The following is a 20,560-nucleotide window of genomic DNA, read 5'->3' as shown; positions in this document are numbered from 1 at the left end:
TATTCCTAGGGACGTATAGCTTGTAAGGTGACATACGTCACGTCTCGGCATGGCGCCTACGCTGGTCCCACCAGTGACCGCTTGTTGGCTTCATTCCTAAGAAAGTATAGCTTGTAAGGTGACATACGTCACGTCTCGGCATGGCGCCTACGCTAGTCCCACCAGTGACCGCTTGTTGGCTTTATTCCTAGGAATGATGACTGGGAGAGGTACAAAGAAATAAGAAACCGACTGAATAATATGATCAGAATTGCAAAAAAGAGATTTTTTTTCTGAAAAGCTATCCTCTTCAAAAAATCTAAAGGAGTTCTGGACATGCCTTAAGAAAAATGATATTGTACAAACAAGGGATTGCTCGAACATTCCACCAGAACTTAAAGCGCATGAGATCAATGAATACTTTATAAACATGGGAGCTGGCCCAAAGATTGATAAAAGCGTATGGGAATTTTTTGCAACCAATGGCCGAGAAGAAATTAGAGATAAATTTAAGTTTTACGCTGTCAGTAAAAGAGACGTTATTTCGGCAATGAATGAAATAAAATCTAAAGCTGTGGGCAGCGATAAAATTTCGATTGACATGATCAAGTCAGTGAGCCCCTACGCAGTCAAAGCCATTACACACCTGGTAAACGTTTCCCTGGTTGGCAGCGGGTTTCCAAAGTCATGGAAAACAAGTATTGTTCGGCCAATACCGAAAGGGCAAGCTGCCAATCAGGTAGACCAGCTTAGGCCAATTTCAATACTCCCAGCCATGTCTAAGATACTGGAAAAGATTGCCATTAGACAAATAGACAGTTTTATGAAAACATCGGATATTTTACCGAAGCTGCAATCGGGCTTCAGGCGCAATCATAGTACATGTACAGCCCTGACAAATCTTTTCAGTGATATGATTGACGCCAAAGACAGGGGTAAATATAACTCCATTGTTATGTTGGATTATTCTAAAGCCTTTGATTCAATGGACCATGAGATGCTTTTAGCGAAGATGAGCTATTATGGCTTTGACTTGAGCGTAGTCAATTGGATAAGGTCATACTTAGACTCCAGGCTGCAGGTGACGCGTTTAGGGAGTGAAACATCAACCCCGCTTGTGAAGTATCGAGGCATTCCTCAAGGTAGTTGCCTAGGGCCTATTCTGTTCAATATGTACACAGCCGATATGCCAAGCTGTGTGCAAAATTGCACAGTTCATTTTTATGCTGACGACTCGCAGCTGCACTTGTCTTATGAGCCATCGCAGATGGTGTCAGAAATTGATATGATCAATGTCGACCTTGAAAATATATTGGGGTGGTCAATGGCGAATGGGCTGAAACTAAACATAGGCAAGTGCACTGTGTTGCATACGGCGCCACACAACATTGTGCAGTCCCTCAGTGAAAGAGGAGTGATGGTGAGGCTCGATGGCCAGAGTTTGGCTGTATTTGATAGGGCGAGAACTCTTGGCGTTGTGCTGGACAGCGGCCTCACGTTCTCTGACCATGTCACGCATGCCTGTCAACGAGCACTCGGTAGACTGAGGGGACTCTACAGATTTAGAGATCTTTTACCTGAGTCTGCGAAACTACGTATCATGCAGTCACTAGTCCTGTCCGTTTTCGCCTACTGTTTCCCAGCCTACGGGAATAGCATTTCTGGAGAAGACATGCATCGCATTCAAAAGTTGCAAAACTCTGCTATCCATTTCATTTTTAATTTGAAACGATTTGAGCATGTCTCTCCTTACAGAGATGCCGCTGGGATGATGTCGGTAGAGACCGTCTGCAGGGTCATGACGTGTTGCATGGTCCACAAGGCTCTTGTTAATCAGGAGCCTCAGTACCTTAGTGAGAAGCTCTCATTTCGGGATGAGGTCTCTCAGCGCAGAACCCGCCATGGGAATCTTCTTCACTTTCCCAAAGTTAGGCTGGAGTTGGGAAGAAGGAGCTTCTCTTATTTCGGCCCGAAATTGTACAACGACCTCCCACCAAACGTGAAACAATGTTCAATAGCTACATTTAAGAATAAGATGAGGCAGAATTTGCTTAATGTATAGATTTTCTTTATTTATTTGTATTTAATTGTCATGTATATGTTGTATTTGACAATAGTTGTTCTGAAAAGCAGTTGTTCTGTATGTAACTGAGAAACGCTTGATGAAAATAAAGACAACATTATTATTATTATTAATGTATAGCTTGTAAGGTGACATACGTCACGTCTCGGCATGGCGCCTACGCTGGTCCCACCAGTGACCGCTTGTTGGCTTCATTCCTAAGAAAGTATAGCTTGTAAGGTGACATACGTCACGTCTCGACATGGCGCCTACGCTAGTCCCACCAGTGACCGCTTGTTGGCTTCATTCCTAGGAATGTATAGCTTGTAAGGTGACATACGTCACGTCTCGGCATGGCGCCTACGCTAGTCCCACCAGTGACCGCTTGTTGGCTTCATTCCTAGGAATGTATAGCTTGTAAGGTGACATACGTCACGTCTCGGCATGGCGCCTACGCTAGTCCCACCAGTGACCGCTTGTTGGCTTCATTCCTAGGAATGTATAGCTTGTAAGGTGACATACGTCACGTCTCGGCATGGCGCCTACGCTAGTCCCACCAGTGACCGCTTGTTGGCTTCATTCCTAGGAATGTATAGCTTGTAAGGTGACATACGTCACGTCTCGGCATGGCGCCTACGCTAGTCCCACCAGTGACCGCTTGTTGGCTTCATTCCTAGGAATGTATAGCTTGTAAGGTGACATACGTCACGTCTCGGCATGGCGCCTACGCTAGTCCCACCAGTGACCGCTTGTTGGCTTCATTCCTAGGAATGTATAGCTTGTAAGGTGACATACGTCACGTCTCGGCATGGCGCCTACGCTAGTCCCACCAGTGACCGCTTGTTGGCTTCATTCCTAGGAATGTATAGCTTGTAAGGTGACATACGTCACGTCTCGGCATGGCGCCTACGCTAGTCCCACCAGTGACCGCTTGTTGGCTTCATTCCTAGGAATGTATAGCTTGTAAGGTGACATACGTCACGTCTCGGCATGGCGCCTACGCTAGTCCCACCAGTGACCGCTTGTTGGCTTCATTCCTAGGAATGTATAGCTTGTAAGGTGACATACGTCACGTCTCGGCATGGTGCCTACGGTAGTCCCACCAGTGACCGCTTGTTGGCGTCATTCCTAGGAATGTATAGATTGTAAGGTGACAAACGTCACTTCTCGGCATGGCGCCTACGCTAGTCCCACCAGTGACCGCTTGTTGGCTTCATTCCTAGGAATGTATAGCTTGTAAGGTGACATACGTCACGTCTCGGCATGGCGCCTACGCTAGTCCCACTAATGCCCGCAGGCTAGAATTAGTATTAGGTTCATTAAAGTAGTTCCCTAACATTAATTGTGAAGAATTACTTTTAAAGTAGATTTCCGAAATGGTACTGTAAACATTATTTAGGACTCTACTGGGTTGTCCTTCCATCTGTGCGGTAACTTTTGATAACCTCGTACCCTAGAGACATGAAATTGATAAGGTTCCTCTTAGTCTAAAGAACAATGCTATTGATTTTCAAGGTCGAAATTTCAAAGGGCAGGCCGTTTATCTGTGTGTTTCTATCTACTTCTCTGTGCGATAACTCTTGATAACAATATCCTAGAGACATGAAACTTGATAAGGTTCCTCCTAGTCTAAAGAAAAATGCTATTGATTTTCAAGGTAAAAATTTCAAAGAGCAGGCCGTTAATTGCAACAACACTATCCTATCCTTCAAAGGATAACACTATTGCTTATCCTTCACAGTCCGTTCCGATAACCAGAATTTGTCCTACAATTCACGCAACTGAATACAACACTAGCGCATACTGTCCATAGTCTTTTGTCACTAACCTCAATGAGACATAGCTGTGCTTGTTAATAATTCGCCTTTTTTAACAGTGGCAATATTACGAAGGTAAGGGGATACATTTGCACATATACCGTCGTCATGTATAATTAATCAATTATTAACACTACGTTTCGAGATCTGAAATCTGATCTCTTCCCACATGGGAAAGTAACCTGAAATATAACTACAACAGACCTCAATTAAAATAAACAAGTCATAGTAAAGTGTCACAGCCTATATAGCTAGTTATGTGTTAGGTCGGTGTACACCTCAGGGGAGATCAGATTCCAGATCTTGAAACGTAGTGTAACCGATTTCTTGCATCACTGAACGATAGTCTGTAGCATTTGTAAGAGTATCCTTGTAAGCTATATCTCAGTGCTACTTCTGAGATGGGAAGCTGCAGCAGGCGAGGGCGCTGCGTTTCCAACCTAAAACACGGTTTGTGTTCAGAGTGCGCCGTATGGGTGTTTCAACACTTTATACACATTTTTAACGTAAGATATAAGATAATACGATAGAAGGTTCTGTCGTATTATTCCCAACCTTTATTGAAAATCGAATTTACAAAATTAATTTTAAATTTATTCCAAATAATGCAATATCAAGATTAATTTATCATATTATCATTTATTATAATTTATTGCGCCCTACAGCGAGTTTAAAGGCATTTTTGTTGACTCTAATTTGTAATTTTCGCCATTGTCAAGTTTTATAATACAGAAAATATGTAGCTCTACAAATAACATCAGTATTGTTTGTAAATTCTGTTTAGGAACGAACTGACATGAAATAATATATGTGACAAAATATTCCAAACAATTACCATAGTAATAATGTACGGCGTTTAAGGCGGGCTGCGGGTTTACAAGCTGTGGCTCCATTAACATTCTTACAAAAATGGAATGTGCGATGTTCGGAGCTTAGAGTTTAACTATAATCAAAACCAATCGAGTTTAATGAGATGTGCATGTTAAGCGAGTGGTGGGCGGTGTTTGTCCTGGGCTCTTTTTGCACGCGGTCCTGATACGCTCTAGCTAGCGTATAGTTCAATTATTGTAATTAGGGCTCTGCTCGTTATTGCAGTAACGGGGTGAATATTCTATCGTCCATTTTCGAAAACAGTAAATCCGCAAATGAACTTTAAAATTATTTATTCTATAACAAATCTTTTTGAACCTAACGCTTTTTTTCCTCACTCGAACGACCAGCGTATATCGATAAGGTATATCGTGATGATAGCGTAGTTTCATGCTATACGTGTTACCTACAGTATCAACAGTTAGTGTCTGCGGCTGAAGGGCCAGTGCTGTACCTAGGGGTCAGCAGGAGTATGACTACCGTATATCGTGATGGTAGCTTAGTTTCATGATCAAGGTGTTACCTACAGTTTCAACAGTTAGTGTCTGCGGCTGAAGGGCCAGTGCTGTACCTAGGGGTCAGCAGGAGTATGACTACCGTATATCGTGATGGTAGCTTAGTTTCATGATCAAGGTGTTACCTACAATATCAACAGTTAGTGTCTGCGGTTGAAGAGCCAGTGCTGTACCTAGGGGTCAGCAGGAGTATGACTACCGTATATCGTGATGGTAGCTTAGTTTCATGATCAAGGTGTTACCTACAATATCAACAGTTAGTGACTGCGGTTGAAGAGCCAGTGCTGTACCTAGGGGTCAGCAGGAGTATGACTACCGTATATCGTGATGGTAGCTTAGTTTCATGATCAAGGTGTTACCTACAATATCAACAGTTAGTGACTGCGGTTGAAGAGCCAGTGCTGTACCTAGGGGTCAGCAGGAGTATGACTACCGTATATCGTGATGGTAGCTTAGTTTCATGATCAAGGTGTTACCTACAGTATCAACAGTTAGTGTCTGCGGTTGAAGAGCCAGTGCTGTACCTAGGGGTCAGCAGGAGTATGACTACCGTATATCGTGATGGTAGCTTAGTTTCATGATCAAGGTGTTACCTACAGTATCAACAGTTAGTGTCTGCGGTTGAAGAGCCAGTGCTGTACCTAGGGGTCAGCAGGAGTATGACTACCGTATATCGTGATGGTAGCTTAGTTTCATGATCAAGGTGTTACCTACAGTATCAACAGTTAGTGTCTGCGGTTGAAGAGCCAGTGCTGTACCTAGGGGTCAGCAGGAGTATGACTACCGTATATCGTGATGGTAGCTTAGTTTCATGATCAAGGTGTTACCTACAGTATCAACAGTTAGTGACTGCGGTTGAAGAGCCAGTGCTGTACCTAGGGGTCAGCAGGAGTATGACTACCGTATATCGTGATGGTAGCTTAGTTTCATGATCAAGGTGTTACCTACAATATCAACAGTTAGTGACTGCGGTTGAAGAGCCAGTGCTGTACCTAGGGGTCAGCAGGAGTATGACTACCGTATATCGTGATGGTAGCTTAGTTTCATGATCAAGGTGTTACCTACAGTATCAACAGTTAGTGACTGCGGTTGAAGAGCCAGTGCTGTACCTAGGGGTCAGCAGGAGTATGACTACCGTATATCGTGATGGTAGCTTAGTTTCATGATCAAGGTGTTACCTACAGTATCAACAGTTAGTGTCTGCGGTTGAAGAGCCAGTGCTGTACCTAGGGGTCAGCAGGAGTATGACTACCGTATATCGTGATGGTAGCTTAGTTTCATGATCAAGGTGTTACCTACAATATCAACAGTTAGTGACTGCGGTTGAAGAGCCAGTGCTGTACCTAGGGGTCAGCAGGAGTATGACTACCGTATATCGTGATGGTAGCTTAGTTTCATGATCAAGGTGTTACCTACAGTATCAACAGTTAGTGTCTGCGGTTGAAGAGCCAGTGCTGTACCTAGGGGTCAGCAGGAGTATGACTACCGTATATCGTGATGGTAGCTTAGTTTCATGATCAAGGTGTTACCTACAGTATCAACAGTTAGTGACTGCGGCTGAAGGGCCAGTGCTGTACCTAGGGGTCAGCAGAAGTATGACTACCGTATATCGTAATGGTAGCTTAGTTTCATGATCAAGGTGTTACCTACAGTATCAACAGTTAGTGACTGCGGCTGAAGGGCCAGTGCTGTACCTAGGGGTCAGCAGAAGTATGACTACCGTATATCGTAATGGTAGCTTAGTTTCATGATCAAGGTGTTACCTACAGTATCAACAGTTAGTGACTGCGGTTGAAGAGCCAGTGCTGTACCTAGGGGTCAGCAGGAGTATGACTACCGTATATCGTGAATGGTAGCTTAGTTTCATGATCAAGGTGTTACCTACAGTATCAACAGTTAGTGACTGCGGTTGAAGAGCCAGTGCTGTACCTAGGGGTCAGCAGGAGTATGACTACCGTATATCGTGATGGTAGCTTAGTTTCATGATCAAGGTGTTACCTACAGTATCAACAGTTAGTGACTGCGGTTGAAGAGCCAGTGCTGTACCTAGGGGTCAGCAGGAGTATGACTACCGTATATCGTGATGGTAGCTTAGTTTCATGATCAAGGTGTTACCTACAGTATCAACAGTTAGTGACTGCGGTTGAAGAGCCAGTGCTGTACCTAGGGGTCAGCAGGAGTATGACTACCGTATATCGTGATGGTAGCTTAGTTTCATGATCAAGGTGTTACCTACAGTATCAACAGTTAGTGACTGCGGTTGAAGAGCCAGTGCTGTACCTAGGGGTCAGCAGGAGTATGACTACCGTATATCGTGATGGTAGCTTAGTTTCATGATCAAGGTGTTACCTACAGTATCAACAGTTAGTGTCTGCGGTTGAAGAGCCAGTGCTGTACCTAGGGGTCAGCAGGAGTATGACTACCGTATATCGTGATGGTAGCTTAGTTTCATGATCAAGGTGTTACCTACAGTATCAACAGTTAGTGTCTGCGGTTGAAGAGCCAGTGCTGTACCTAGGGGTCAGCAGGAGTATGACTACCGTATATCGTGATGGTAGCTTAGTTTCATGATCAAGGTGTTACCTACAGTATCAACAGTTAGTGACTGCGGTTGAAGAGCCAGTGCTGTACCTAGGGGTCAGCAGGAGTATGACTACCGTATATCGTGATGGTAGCTTAGTTTCATGATCAAGGTGTTACCTACAGTATCAACAGTTAGTGACTGCGGTTGAAGAGCCAGTGCTGTACCTAGGGGTCAGCAGGAGTATGACTACCGTATATCGTGATGGTAGCTTAGTTTCATGATCAAGGTGTTACCTACAGTATCAACAGTTAGTGACTGCGGTTGAAGAGCCAGTGCTGTACCTAGGGGTCAGCAGGAGTATGACTACCGTATATCGTGATGGTAGCTTAGTTTCATGATCAAGGTGTTACCTACAGTATCAACAGTTAGTGTCTGCGGTTGAAGAGCCAGTGCTGTACCTAGGGGTCAGCAGGAGTATGACTACCGTATATCGTGATGGTAGCTTAGTTTCATGATCAAGGTGTTACCTACAGTATCAACAGTTAGTGTCTGCGGTTGAAGAGCCAGTGCTGTACCTAGGGGTCAGCAGGAGTATGACTACCGTATATCGTGATGGTAGCTTAGTTTCATGATCAAGGTGTTACCTACAGTATCAACAGTTAGAGACTGCGGTTGAAGAGCCAGTGCTGTACCTAGGGGTCAGCAGGAGTATGACTACCGTATATCGTGATGGTAGCTTAGTTTCATGATCAAGGTGTTACCTACAGTATCAACAGTTAGTGTCTGCGGTTGAAGAGCCAGTGCTGTACCTAGGGGTCAGCAGGAGTATGACTACCGTATATCGTGATGGTAGCTTAGTTTCATGATCAAGGTGTTACCTACAGTATCAACAGTTAGTGTCTGCGGTTGAAGAGCCAGTGCTGTACCTAGGGGTCAGCAGGAGTATGACTACCGTATATCGTGATGGTAGCTTAGTTTCATGATCAAGGTGTTACCTACAGTATCAACAGTTAGTGTCTGCGGTTGAAGAGCCAGTGCTGTACCTAGGGGTCAGCAGGAGTATGACTACCGTATATCGTGATGGTAGCTTAGTTTCATGATCAAGGTGTTACCTACAGTATCAACAGTTAGTGTCTGCGGTTGAAGAGCCAGTGCTGTACCTAGGGGTCAGCAGGAGTATGACTACCGTATATCGTGATGGTAGCTTAGTTTCATGATCAAGGTGTTACCTACAGTATCAACAGTTAGTGTCTGCGGTTGAAGAGCCAGTGCTGTACCTAGGGGTCAGCAGGAGTATGACTACCGTATATCGTGATGGTAGCTTAGTTTCATGATCAAGGTGTTACCTACAGTATCAACAGTTAGTGTCTGCGGTTGAAGAGCCAGTGCTGTACCTAGGGGTCAGCAGGAGTATGACTACCGTATATCGTGATGGTAGCTTAGTTTCATGATCAAGGTGTTACCTACAGTATCAACAGTTAGTGTCTGCGGTTGAAGAGCCAGTGCTGTACCTAGGGGTCAGCAGGAGTATGACTACCGTATATCGTGATGGTAGCTTAGTTTCATGATCAAGGTGTTACCTACAGTATCAACAGTTAGTGACTGCGGTTGAAGAGCCAGTGCTGTACCTAGGGGTCAGCAGGAGTATGACTACCGTATATCGTGATGGTAGCTTAGTTTCATGATCAAGGTGTTACCTACAGTATCAACAGTTAGTGTCTGCGGTTGAAGAGCCAGTGCTGTACCTAGGGGTCAGCAGGAGTATGACTACCGTATATCGTGATGGTAGCTTAGTTTCATGATCAAGGTGTTACCTACAGTATCAACAGTTAGTGACTGCGGTTGAAGAGCCAGTGCTGTACCTAGGGGTCAGCAGGAGTATGACTACCATATATCGTGATGGTAACTTAGTTTCATGATCAAGGTGTTACCTACAGTATCAAAAGTTAGTGTCTGCGGTTGAAGAGCCAGTGCTGTACCTAGGGGTCAGCAGGAGTATGACTACCGTATATCGTGATGGTAGCTTAGTTTCATGATCAAGGTGTTACCTACAGTATCAACAGTTAGTGTCTGCGGTTGAAGAGCCAGTGCTGTACCTAGGGGTCAGCAGGAGTATGACTACCGTATATCGTGATGGTAGCTTAGTTTCATGATCAAGGTGTTACCTACAGTATCAACAGTTAGAGACTGCGGTTGAAGAGCCAGTGCTTTACCTAGGGGTCAGCAGGAGTATGACTACCATATATCGTGATGGTAACTTAGTTTCATGATCAAGGTGTTACCTACAGTATCAAAAGTTAGTGTCTGCGGTTGAAGAGCCAGTGCTGTACCTAGGGGTCAGCAGGAGTATGACTACCGTATATCGTGATGGTAGCTTAGTTTCATGATCAAGGTGTTACCTACAGTATCAACAGTTAGTGTCTGCGGTTGAAGAGCCAGTGCTGTACCTAGGGGTCAGCAGGAGTATGACTACCGTATATCGTGATGGTAGCTTAGTTTCATGATCAAGGTGTTACCTACAGTATCAACAGTTAGTGTCTGCGGTTGAAGAGCCAGTGCTGTACCTAGGGGTCAGCAGGAGTATGACTACCGTATATCGTGATGGTAGCTTAGTTTCATGATCAAGGTGTTACCTACAGTATCAACAGTTAGTGTCTGCGGTTGAAGAGCCAGTGCTGTACCTAGGGGTCAGCAGGAGTATGACTACCGTATATCGTGATGGTAGCTTAGTTTCATGATCAAGGTGTTACCTACAGTATCAACAGTTAGAGACTGCGGTTGAAGAGCCAGTGCTGTACCTAGGGGTCAGCAGGAGTATGACTACCATATATCGTGATGGTAACTTAGTTTCATGATCAAGGTGTTACCTACAATATCAAAAGTTAGTGTCTGCGGTTGAAGAGCCAGTGCTGTACCTAGGGGTCAGCAGGAGTATGACTACCGTATATCGTGATGGTAGCTTAGTTTCATGATCAAGGTGTTACCTACAGTATCAACAGTTAGTGTCTGCGGTTGAAGAGCCAGTGCTGTACCTAGGGGTCAGCAGGAGTATGACTACCGTATATCGTGATGGTAGCTTAGTTTCATGATCAAGGTGTTACCTACAGTATCAACAGTTAGTGTCTGCGGTTGAAGAGCCAGTGCTGTACCTAGGGGTCAGCAGGAGTATGACTACCGTATATCGTGATGGTAGCTTAGTTTCATGATCAAGGTGTTACCTACAGTATCAACAGTTAGTGTCTGCGGTTGAAGAGCCAGTGCTGTACCTAGGGGTCAGCAGGAGTATGACTACCGTATATCGTGATGGTAGCTTAGTTTCATGATCAAGGTGTTACCTACAGTATCAACAGTTAGTGTCTGCGGTTGAAGAGCCAGTGCTGTACCTAGGGGTCAGCAGGAGTATGACTACCGTATATCGTGATGGTAGCTTAGTTTCATGATCAAGGTGTTACCTACAGTATCAACAGTTAGTGTCTGCGGTTGAAGAGCCAGTGCTGTACCTAGGGGTCAGCAGGAGTATGACTACCGTATATCGTGATGGTAGCTTAGTTTCATGATCAAGGTGTTACCTACAGTATCAACAGTTAGTGTCTGCGGTTGAAGAGCCAGTGCTGTACCTAGGGGTCAGCAGGAGTATGACTACCGTATATCGTGATGGTAGCTTAGTTTCATGATCAAGGTGTTACCTACAGTATCAACAGTTAGTGTCTGCGGTTGAAGAGCCAGTGCTGTACCTAGGGGTCAGCAGGAGTATGACTACCGTATATCGTGATGGTAGCTTAGTTTCATGATCAAGGTGTTACCTACAGTATCAACAGTTAGTGACTGCGGTTGAAGAGCCAGTGCTGTACCTAGGGGTCAGCAGGAGTATGACTACCGTATATCGTGATGGTAGCTTAGTTTCATGATCAAGGTGTTACCTACAGTATCAACAGTTAGTGTCTGCGGTTGAAGAGCCAGTGCTGTACCTAGGGGTCAGCAGGAGTATGACTACCGTATATCGTGATGGTAGCTTAGTTTCATGATCAAGGTGTTACCTACAGTATCAACAGTTAGTGTCTGCGGTTGAAGAGCCAGTGCTGTACCTAGGGGTCAGCAGGAGTATGACTACCGTATATCGTGATGGTAACTTAGTTTCATGATCAAGGTGTTACCTACAGTATCAAAAGTTAGTGTCTGCGGTTGAAGAGCCAGTGCTGTACCTAGGGGTCAGCAGGAGTATGACTACCGTATATCGTGATGGTAGCTTAGTTTCATGATCAAGGTGTTACCTACAGTATCAACAGTTAGAGACTGCGGTTGAAGAGCCAGTGCTGTACCTAGGGGTCAGCAGGAGTATGACTACCATATATCGTGATGGTAACTTAGTTTCATGATCAAGGTGTTACCTACAGTATCAAAAGTTAGTGTCTGCGGTTGAAGAGCCAGTGCTGTACCTAGGGGTCAGCAGGAGTATGACTACCGTATATCGTGATGGTAGCTTAGTTTCATGATCAAGGTGTTACCTACAGTATCAACAGTTAGTGTCTGCGGTTGAAGAGCCAGTGCTGTACCTAGGGGTCAGCAGGAGTATGACTACCGTATATCGTGATGGTAGCTTAGTTTCATGATCAAGGTGTTACCTACAGTATCAACAGTTAGTGTCTGCGGTTGAAGAGCCAGTGCTGTACCTAGGGGTCAGCAGGAGTATGACTACCGTATATCGTGATGGTAGCTTAGTTTCATGATCAAGGTGTTACCTACAGTATCAACAGTTAGTGTCTGCGGTTGAAGAGCCAGTGCTGTACCTAGGGGTCAGCAGGAGTATGACTACCGTATATCGTGATGGTAGCTTAGTTTCATGATCAAGGTGTTACCTACAGTATCAACAGTTAGTGTCTGCGGTTGAAGAGCTAGTGATGTACCTAGGGGTCAGCAGGAGTATGACTACCGTATATCGTGATGGTAGCTTAGTTTCATGATCAAGGTGTTACCTACAGTATCAAAAGTTAGTGTCTGCGGTTGAAGAGCCAGTGCTGTACCTAGGGGTCAGCAGGAGTATGACTACCGCATATCGTAATGGTAGCTTAGTTTCATTATCAAGGTGTTACCTACAGTATCAACAGTTAGTGACTGCGGTTGAAGAGCCAGTGCTGTACCTAGGGGTCAGCAGGAGTATGACTACCGTATATCGTGATGGTAGCTTAGTTTTATGATCAAGGTGTTACCTACAGTATCAACAGTTAGAGTCTGCGGTTGAAGAGCCAGTGCTGTACCTAGGGGTCAGCAGGAGTATGACTACCGTATATCGTGATGGTAGCTTAGTTTCATGATCAAGGTGTTACCTACAGTATCAACAGTTAGTGACTGCGGTTGAAGAGCCAGTGCTGTACCTAGGGGTCAGCAGGAGTATGACTACCATATATCGTGATGGTAACTTAGTTTCATGATCAAGGTGTTACCTACAGTATCAAAAGTTAGTGTCTGCGGCTGAAGAGCCAGTGCTGTACCTAGGGGTCAGCAGGAGTATGACTACCGTATATCGTGATGGTAACTTAGTTTCATGATCAAGGTGTTACCTACAGTATCAACAGTTAGTGTCTGCGGTTGAAGAGCCAGTGCTGTACCTAGGGGTCAGCAGGAGTATGACTACCGTATATCGTGATGGAAGCTTAGTTTCATGATCAAGGTGTTACCTACAATATCAAAAGTTAGTGTCTGCGGTTGAAGAGCCAGTGCTGTACCTAGGGGTCAGCAGGAGTATGACTACCGTATATCGTGATGGTAGCTTAGTTTCATGATCAAGGTGTTACCTACAGTATCAACAGTTAGTGTGGGCGTTTGAAGAGCCAGTGCTGTACCTAGGAGTCAGCAGGAGTATGACTACCGTATATCGTGATGGTAGCTTAGTTTCATGATCAAGGTGTTACCTACAGTATCAACAGTTAGTGTCTGCGGTTGAAGAGCCAGTGCTGTACCTAGGGGTCAGCAGGAGTATGACTACCGTATATCGTGATGGTAGCTTAGTTTCATGATCAAGGTGTTACCTACAGTATCAACAGTTAGTGTCTGCGGTTGAAGAGCTAGTGATGTACCTAGGGGTCAGCAGGAGTATGACTACCGTATATCGTGATTGTAGCTTAGTTTCATGATCAAGGTGTTACCTACAGTATCAACAGTTAGTGTCTGCGGTTGAAGAGCCAGTGCTGTACCTAGGGGTCAGCAGGAGTATGACTACCGCATATCGTAATGGTAGCTTAGTTTCATTATCAAGGTGTTACCTACAGTATCAACAGTTAGTGACTGCGGTTGAAGAGCCAGTGCTGTACCTAGGGGTCAGCAGGAGTATGACTACCGTATATCGTGATGGTAGCTTAGTTTCATGATCAAGGTGTTACCTACAGTATCAACAGTTAGAGTCTGCGGTTGAAGAGCCAGTGCTGTACCTAGGGGTCAGCAGGAGTATGACTACCGTATATCGTGATGGTAGCTTAGTTTCATGATCAATGTGTTACCTACAGTATCAACAGTTAGTGACTGCGGTTGAAGAGCCAGTGCTGTACCTAGGGGTCAGCAGGAGTATGACTACCATATATCGTGATGGTAACTTAGTTTCATGATCAAGGTGTTACCTACAGTATCAAAAGTTAGTGTCTGCGGCTGAAGAGCCAGTGCTGTACCTAGGGGTCAGCAGGAGTATGACTACCGTATATCGTGATGGTAGCTTAGTTTCATGATCAAGGTGTTACCTACAGTATCAACAGTTAGTGTCTGCGGTTGAAGAGCCAGTGCTGTACCTAGGGGTCAGCAGGAGTATGACTACCGTATATCGTGATGGAAGCTTAGTTTCATGATCAAGGTGTTACCTACAGTATCAACAGTTAGTGTCTGCGGTTGAAGAGCCAGTGCTGTACTTAGGGGTCAGCAGGAGTATGACTACCGTATATCGTGATGGTAGCTTAGTTTCATGATCAAGGTTTTACCTACAGTATCAACAGTTAGAGTCTGCGGTTGAAGATCCATTGCTGTACCTAGGGGTCAGCAGGAGTATGACTACCGTATATCGTGATGGTAGCTTAGTTTCATGATCAAGGTGTTACCTACAGTATCAACAGTTAGTGACTGCGGCTGAAGGGCCAGTGCTGTACCTAGGGGTCAGCAGGAGTATGACTACCGTATATCGTGATGGTAGCTTAGTTTCATGATCAAGGTGTTACCTACAATATCAACAGTTGGACCTATATATGCATAATGGAACCAACCAACAATTTTTGGGAAATTGAGATATCACCGCCATCTTGAAGAGCTTGAAAGAATTTATACCCTGATTTTTTTACTTTAACTGGCTTTGAAACTACAAATGCAAAAAAAAAATCATGAAAAAACATCAAATGCTGTATGTCGGATTCAATATTATGAATAAGGGAACCAAGTGGCTTGGTTCTTTGTTTCAAAATTCAGAGACTGGTTTTGTAATATGCATAACAGAACCAACCAACTTGATTCTCTTTGTTGTGTAGTCTTCATCTTGATCAGCTGTTTTGCATACAGGAACCAAGTTTGAAGTTAGATAAACTTGCTTGCAATACAATAATAATAGAGTAACATAAATGATTGTTTTATGTCTGTATTGTGTCTAAGTGTTACAAAATGGATATAAAGAGAAGAACTTTGTTAATTATGGAAATGGCAAAAGTTCAAACCCCTGATTCTTCTGAACCAGATCATGAGCCTACGTTATTGGAAACTGATCAGGTAAGCACATAATTTTTAGGTTAAATAATAGGTTTTTGAGCCTTGACTAATAATTACTTATATTTATAATGAAATATTGTAATAATAATAAATATACATTAAAATAAGATGAAATTAATATTTTCCAGTAAAATAAATAATTAATTGCCTTTGTTTCAGGAGTCGACAAATATACAACAAGAGCATAGCTATGTCTGCAATGATAGTCCTATATCACATAAACCTACACAGAATGAAGGAGAAAACGGTGTAGATCTCAATGAAATGTTGGAAAATAACATGCCTGATTTGGTAAGTTTAGATTTGGTATAAACTTATCTGAAGGACAGATACAAATTTATTTCGAACATAACCTAGCCTATAACAATAGCTAACAAACTGGCAAAAGTTTAGGGTAGTGGTGTTAATGGCAGAAAGATTTTTTCTACACATTACTTGCAGTATTACGTACCAAAAACTGGCCTAGCCTTTATTTATGAACTTTTGGTATATATGCAGCAGTTGGTACTTGTGGAAAAATCAATATTTTTTACTAATTTCCATGTAAAATTACTTGCTGAACATGAATATGACGGTCTTTTTTGTCGGAAAAGTCGTTAAATGTTCCAAGGCAGCAGATTACAATCATTGAAATCTGTACTTTAAGTAGCATTTAAGTGAATTTAACAGCGTTTCCGACAAAAAAGACCATTATAATCGTGTTCAGCAAGTAATTTTACATGGAAAAATGTTTAAAAATATATATTTTTCCACAAGTACCAACTGCTGCATAGTTACCAAACTTTTTGTTTGGTATTGGATTTTTTAGTTCAATACTAGGCCTAAATTAAATACTAAATAAAAGGTTTCAAAATATCGCCTATTTGCTAATTTTTTCGATTGTCAGCGTGCAAAGCTGTTAGGTTATATTATTATAATTAGGATTGGTAAGCTACTATTCATGTTCATGACTATCTTATTTAGAAATTATGCCAAAAATGACAAAATACTTCTTTTAATCTGAACTACTTCAATTTACAACTTTATGTTCTGTTCTAGGATACAAGCTACCTGGATATTTCAAAAATGGAAATTGTGTACGACTTTCCAAATATTTCATTTGATACCAGCAAATCACAAGAACCTAGTCTAACAGATTCAATATTAGATGATGGTGATAGTGTTCAATTATCTGGTGCTATTGAAATTACAGATAATATTGGAAGAATGATGGTAGAAAATGGAACTAACCATGCACCAGATGATCTTAACTCTTTTCATATTGTTCCTCATCTGGAAATGGAAGAGCATGAGGTAAGAAAAAGGAATACAAATTTTAACATACATAAATTCTTTTCAGGTCCGTAAAAAATCTTCCAGTTATCTGGTAGAGATCTCTTAATGTCTTAAAATTATTGATCGTTTGTAACATATCTTTGCTCCGGCTCTTAGGCTATGGTACTGTCAATGTTGTATTTTATGAATAGATCATAACCAGAAAATCAGTCGGCTGTACTACTAACTCAACTAAAGATTTTTATTTTAAAGATGTTATGTCTAAAATAAATGGTTGAAAATGAATATTTATTAAAGTATACTTTATACCCAAGTAATATTTTTACTCAAGTTTTACTGAAATGTGTTTAAAGAAAACTCATTCATTCTCCCAGCATGTGATTGAGCATCCAAGTAATTAAATCCATGATCTCTTAAACTTAAGTCCAAGACACTAACCATTAGACTAGCAAACTGCCTATTATGACCCTGAAGCTAATAATCTGTTTTTTTTTTCAGAGTATGCAAGATGATGACCCACTAATTACTGGAAATCAAAATAATTTAATTAATGTTGGTGAACTAAATACTGAAGAACCGAACATTGAGGATCAAGTAGTCGAAGTAATTGCTGAACCCCAGATTGATAACAACAGAGCAGAAGTAGTAGACGAAACGCCTAGCATAACAGATGATAGCTCTTCTAGTGGTTCTGATTTTGAAGAAATTGACAGTTCAGGAAGACCAAAGAAAGGTAGGAAGAGAAAGTATGCACATCAATCTAGAGATATCAGAAAAAAAAGGAAAAATAGTAATAAAAAATACATTTCTCAAACAGGAAAAGTTGTGTACCCTAAAAACTTCAGGGATTTTCATTGTGCTTGCAAGTGTAATGAGAAAGTGTCACTTGAAGTAAGAAAAAGCACTTTTAAGAAATTTTATGATTTGGGGGACTATAATGCCCAAAACATGTTTATTTGTGCATCAGTACAGGAAGAAAAAACAAAAAGACCAACAGTACAACTATCTAAAAGACAGTTTACAAGGAAATATACAATTAACAATACTGTTATTTGCAGGAATATGTACGTACAAACCTTAAGAGTGTCCACAAAAAGAATTAATACAGCTCTTAAAAAGCTTAAAAACGATAATGTGAAAGATGAAAGGGGGAAATGTGGTGGCAGTAACAAGATTGAAGACAAACGGATTGAAGAAGTCCGAAACCACATTAAAAGAATTCCAGCATACAAGTCCCACTACTGTAGAACGACAACAGAATCATGCTGGTTACCCCCTGATATGACATTGCCACGTATGTACAGTTTGTACAAGGCTGAAGTAGAGCATCCTGTGTCCCAATCAAAATATAATCAAATATTTTATGCAGATTTTAACCTAAAACGGAAACCACTTCAGAAAGACACCTGCAGTACCTGTGACACACTACATGCCCTGGAAAATTCAACTACCAGTGATATAGAGAGAGATGAAATTAAAATAAAACATGAGGCTCATCTGAAATTAGTCGAAGAAGTAAGAGCTCAGTTCAAGGACGACTTACTAACGGCAAAAACTGTTGAATCAAAACAAACGCTGTCTTTTGATCTTCAAAAAACCCTACCATTACCTCGTCTGCCGACAAATGTCATTTACTATAAACGACAAATCATGCTTTATAATCTGGGTATTCATTCGGGGAAAACTGGTAAAGGTCATTTTAATGTTTGGCTGGAGAATACTGCTGGCCGAGGTACTCAAGAGGTTGGCTCTTGTTTGAAGAGGCATATTTTGGAAAATTGTCCTGGGATTAAGGAATTGACCTTGTGGTCCGATTCATGTGGGGGGCAGAACAGGAGCATAAAAATAGTTCTCCTCCTCAAACATGTCCTTAGCTTACACCCGACCTTGGAAAACATTGTCTTAAGGTACATGATTCCAGGGCATTCTTACCTTCCCAATGACGCAGAGTTTGGGGATGTCGAGTGCCACTTGAAGACACAACAGAGAATGTACACAGATTCAGATTACATAAGTGTGATGGAGAATTGTAGGAGAAAGAACAAGTTTATTGTAACAAGAATGGAAAAAGAGGACTTCTTTAGCACATCAGATTTAGAAAAGAAAATAACAAACAGGAAAGAAGATGTAGATGGAATAAAAGTTGGATGGCTTAAGTTCAGAGAAATTGAAATCTTTAAAGATAAACCTTTCTCAATATTTGTAAGGACAAGTCTAGGTGGACTGCAACAAGAAATTGATATAAAGAAAAAGAAGAAGGTAGGAGCTAATACGTGCTACTTGCGATTAGCAGAAAATTTACCACTCCTATGGCCCAATGGAAAAGGGATTTCATTGCCTAAGTTAAAAGATCTCAAGTCAATCATGAGTTTAATCCCATCAGATGCGAAGGAATTTTACAAACAATTTTCCTCTGACACCAACGTACAAGATGATATTGATGGTTTCAATGCGAATCTGGATTTTGAACTAGAGGCTGAGGAAAATATCAATTAAGTGAATATAGCATTATGTTCTAGTTTTTTTAATTTGTTCTACTATAAAAATAAATACTAGTGATGACGTATGAGAGATGAAAAGATCCAACTTTCATCAACGATGTAACTGATTGTTATAACGTTTTCCACACACTAAAAAATAATACAAATAGATATTATGTAATTTTATTAGTAATAGATTTTTTAATAAAGTTATTTTTAAAATGAGGTGTATTTTTAAACCTTTAATTATTTAGATTAAACAAGATTGCAGGATAATAACAGACATTTGTATCAATTGGTTCCCTTGTGTTATAAAGCTCAAATCATATTATTTGAATTTAAGCATAAGGGAACCAACCAACAATTTCCTTAATATATCAACCAATATTATATTTCTTGCTGTGGTATTTTATTTAACAACTTAATAAAGCCTTTAATATGTTTATTAAACACATCTGGAATATATTTCTTTGTTACTGGGAATGGGGACCCACGCTAAACTTTTAACCTCTTTTTCTCAGTTAGACATCATTGTGGGTTGGTTCCATTATGCATACATACGTCCAGTTAGTGACTGCGGCTGAAGGGCCAGTGCTGTACCTAGGGGTCAGCAGGAGTATGACTACCGTATATCGTGATGGTAGCTTAGTTTCATGATCAAGGTGTTACCTACAATATCAACAGTTAGTGACTGCGGCTGAAGGGCCAGTGCTGTACCTAGGGGTCAGCAGGAGTATGACTACCGTATATCGTGATGGTAGCTTAGTTTCATGATCAAGGTGTTACCTACAATATCAACAGTTAGTGACTGCGGCTGAAGAGCCAGTGCTGTACCTTGGGGTCAGCAGGAGTATGACTACCGTATATCGTGATGGTAGCTTAGTTTTATGATCAAGGTGTTACCTACAATATCAACAGTTAGTGACTGCGGCTGAAGGGCCAGTGCTTTACCTAGGGGTCAGCAGGAGTATGACTACCGTATATCGTGATGGTAGCTTAGTTTCATGATCAAGGTGTTACCTACAGTATCAACAGTTAGTGACTGCGGTTGAAAAGCCAGTGCTGTACCTAGGGGTCAGCAGGAGTATGACTACCATATATCGTGATGGTAGCTTAGTTTCATGATCAAGGTGTTACCTACAGTATCAACAGTTAGTGACTGCGGCTGAAGAGCCAGTGCTGTACCTAGGGGTATATATAGACTGACCTCTCTTCAAGGTCAAATGATATCTATGGGGTTATCTATAGACAAACCTTGTCTTGTAGTTCATGTTTATGACTCTATGACTCTTATCCGACTACTG

The 20,560-nt window shown here is 41.9% G+C and overlaps 2 protein-coding genes across 2 annotated transcripts in view; both read left to right on the top strand.

Annotated features, from left to right (window-relative positions):
* LOC124358594 (fat-like cadherin-related tumor suppressor homolog) overlaps nt 1-20,560 on the top strand; it is a 798,539-nt gene that overhangs the window by 137,185 nt on the left and 640,794 nt on the right. The gene's annotated exons all lie outside the window — the stretch shown is intronic.
* On the top strand, nt 15,330-19,478 carry LOC124358595. The gene is made up of 4 exons (XM_046810901.1): nt 15,330-15,501; nt 15,661-15,792; nt 16,540-16,794; nt 17,275-19,478. The coding sequence occupies exons 1-4, from the start codon at nt 15,397-15,399 to the stop codon at nt 19,270-19,272; spliced, it is 2,490 nt and encodes an 829-aa protein (XP_046666857.1). The 5' UTR covers nt 15,330-15,396; the 3' UTR covers nt 19,273-19,478.

The sequence above is a fragment of the Homalodisca vitripennis genome, chromosome 3, assembly GCF_021130785.1.
Source record: "Homalodisca vitripennis isolate AUS2020 chromosome 3, UT_GWSS_2.1, whole genome shotgun sequence".
NCBI lineage: Eukaryota > Metazoa > Arthropoda > Insecta > Hemiptera > Cicadellidae > Homalodisca > Homalodisca vitripennis.
The sequence above is the reverse complement of the archived record's forward strand: the minus strand, read 5'-3'. Positions and strand labels throughout refer to the sequence as shown.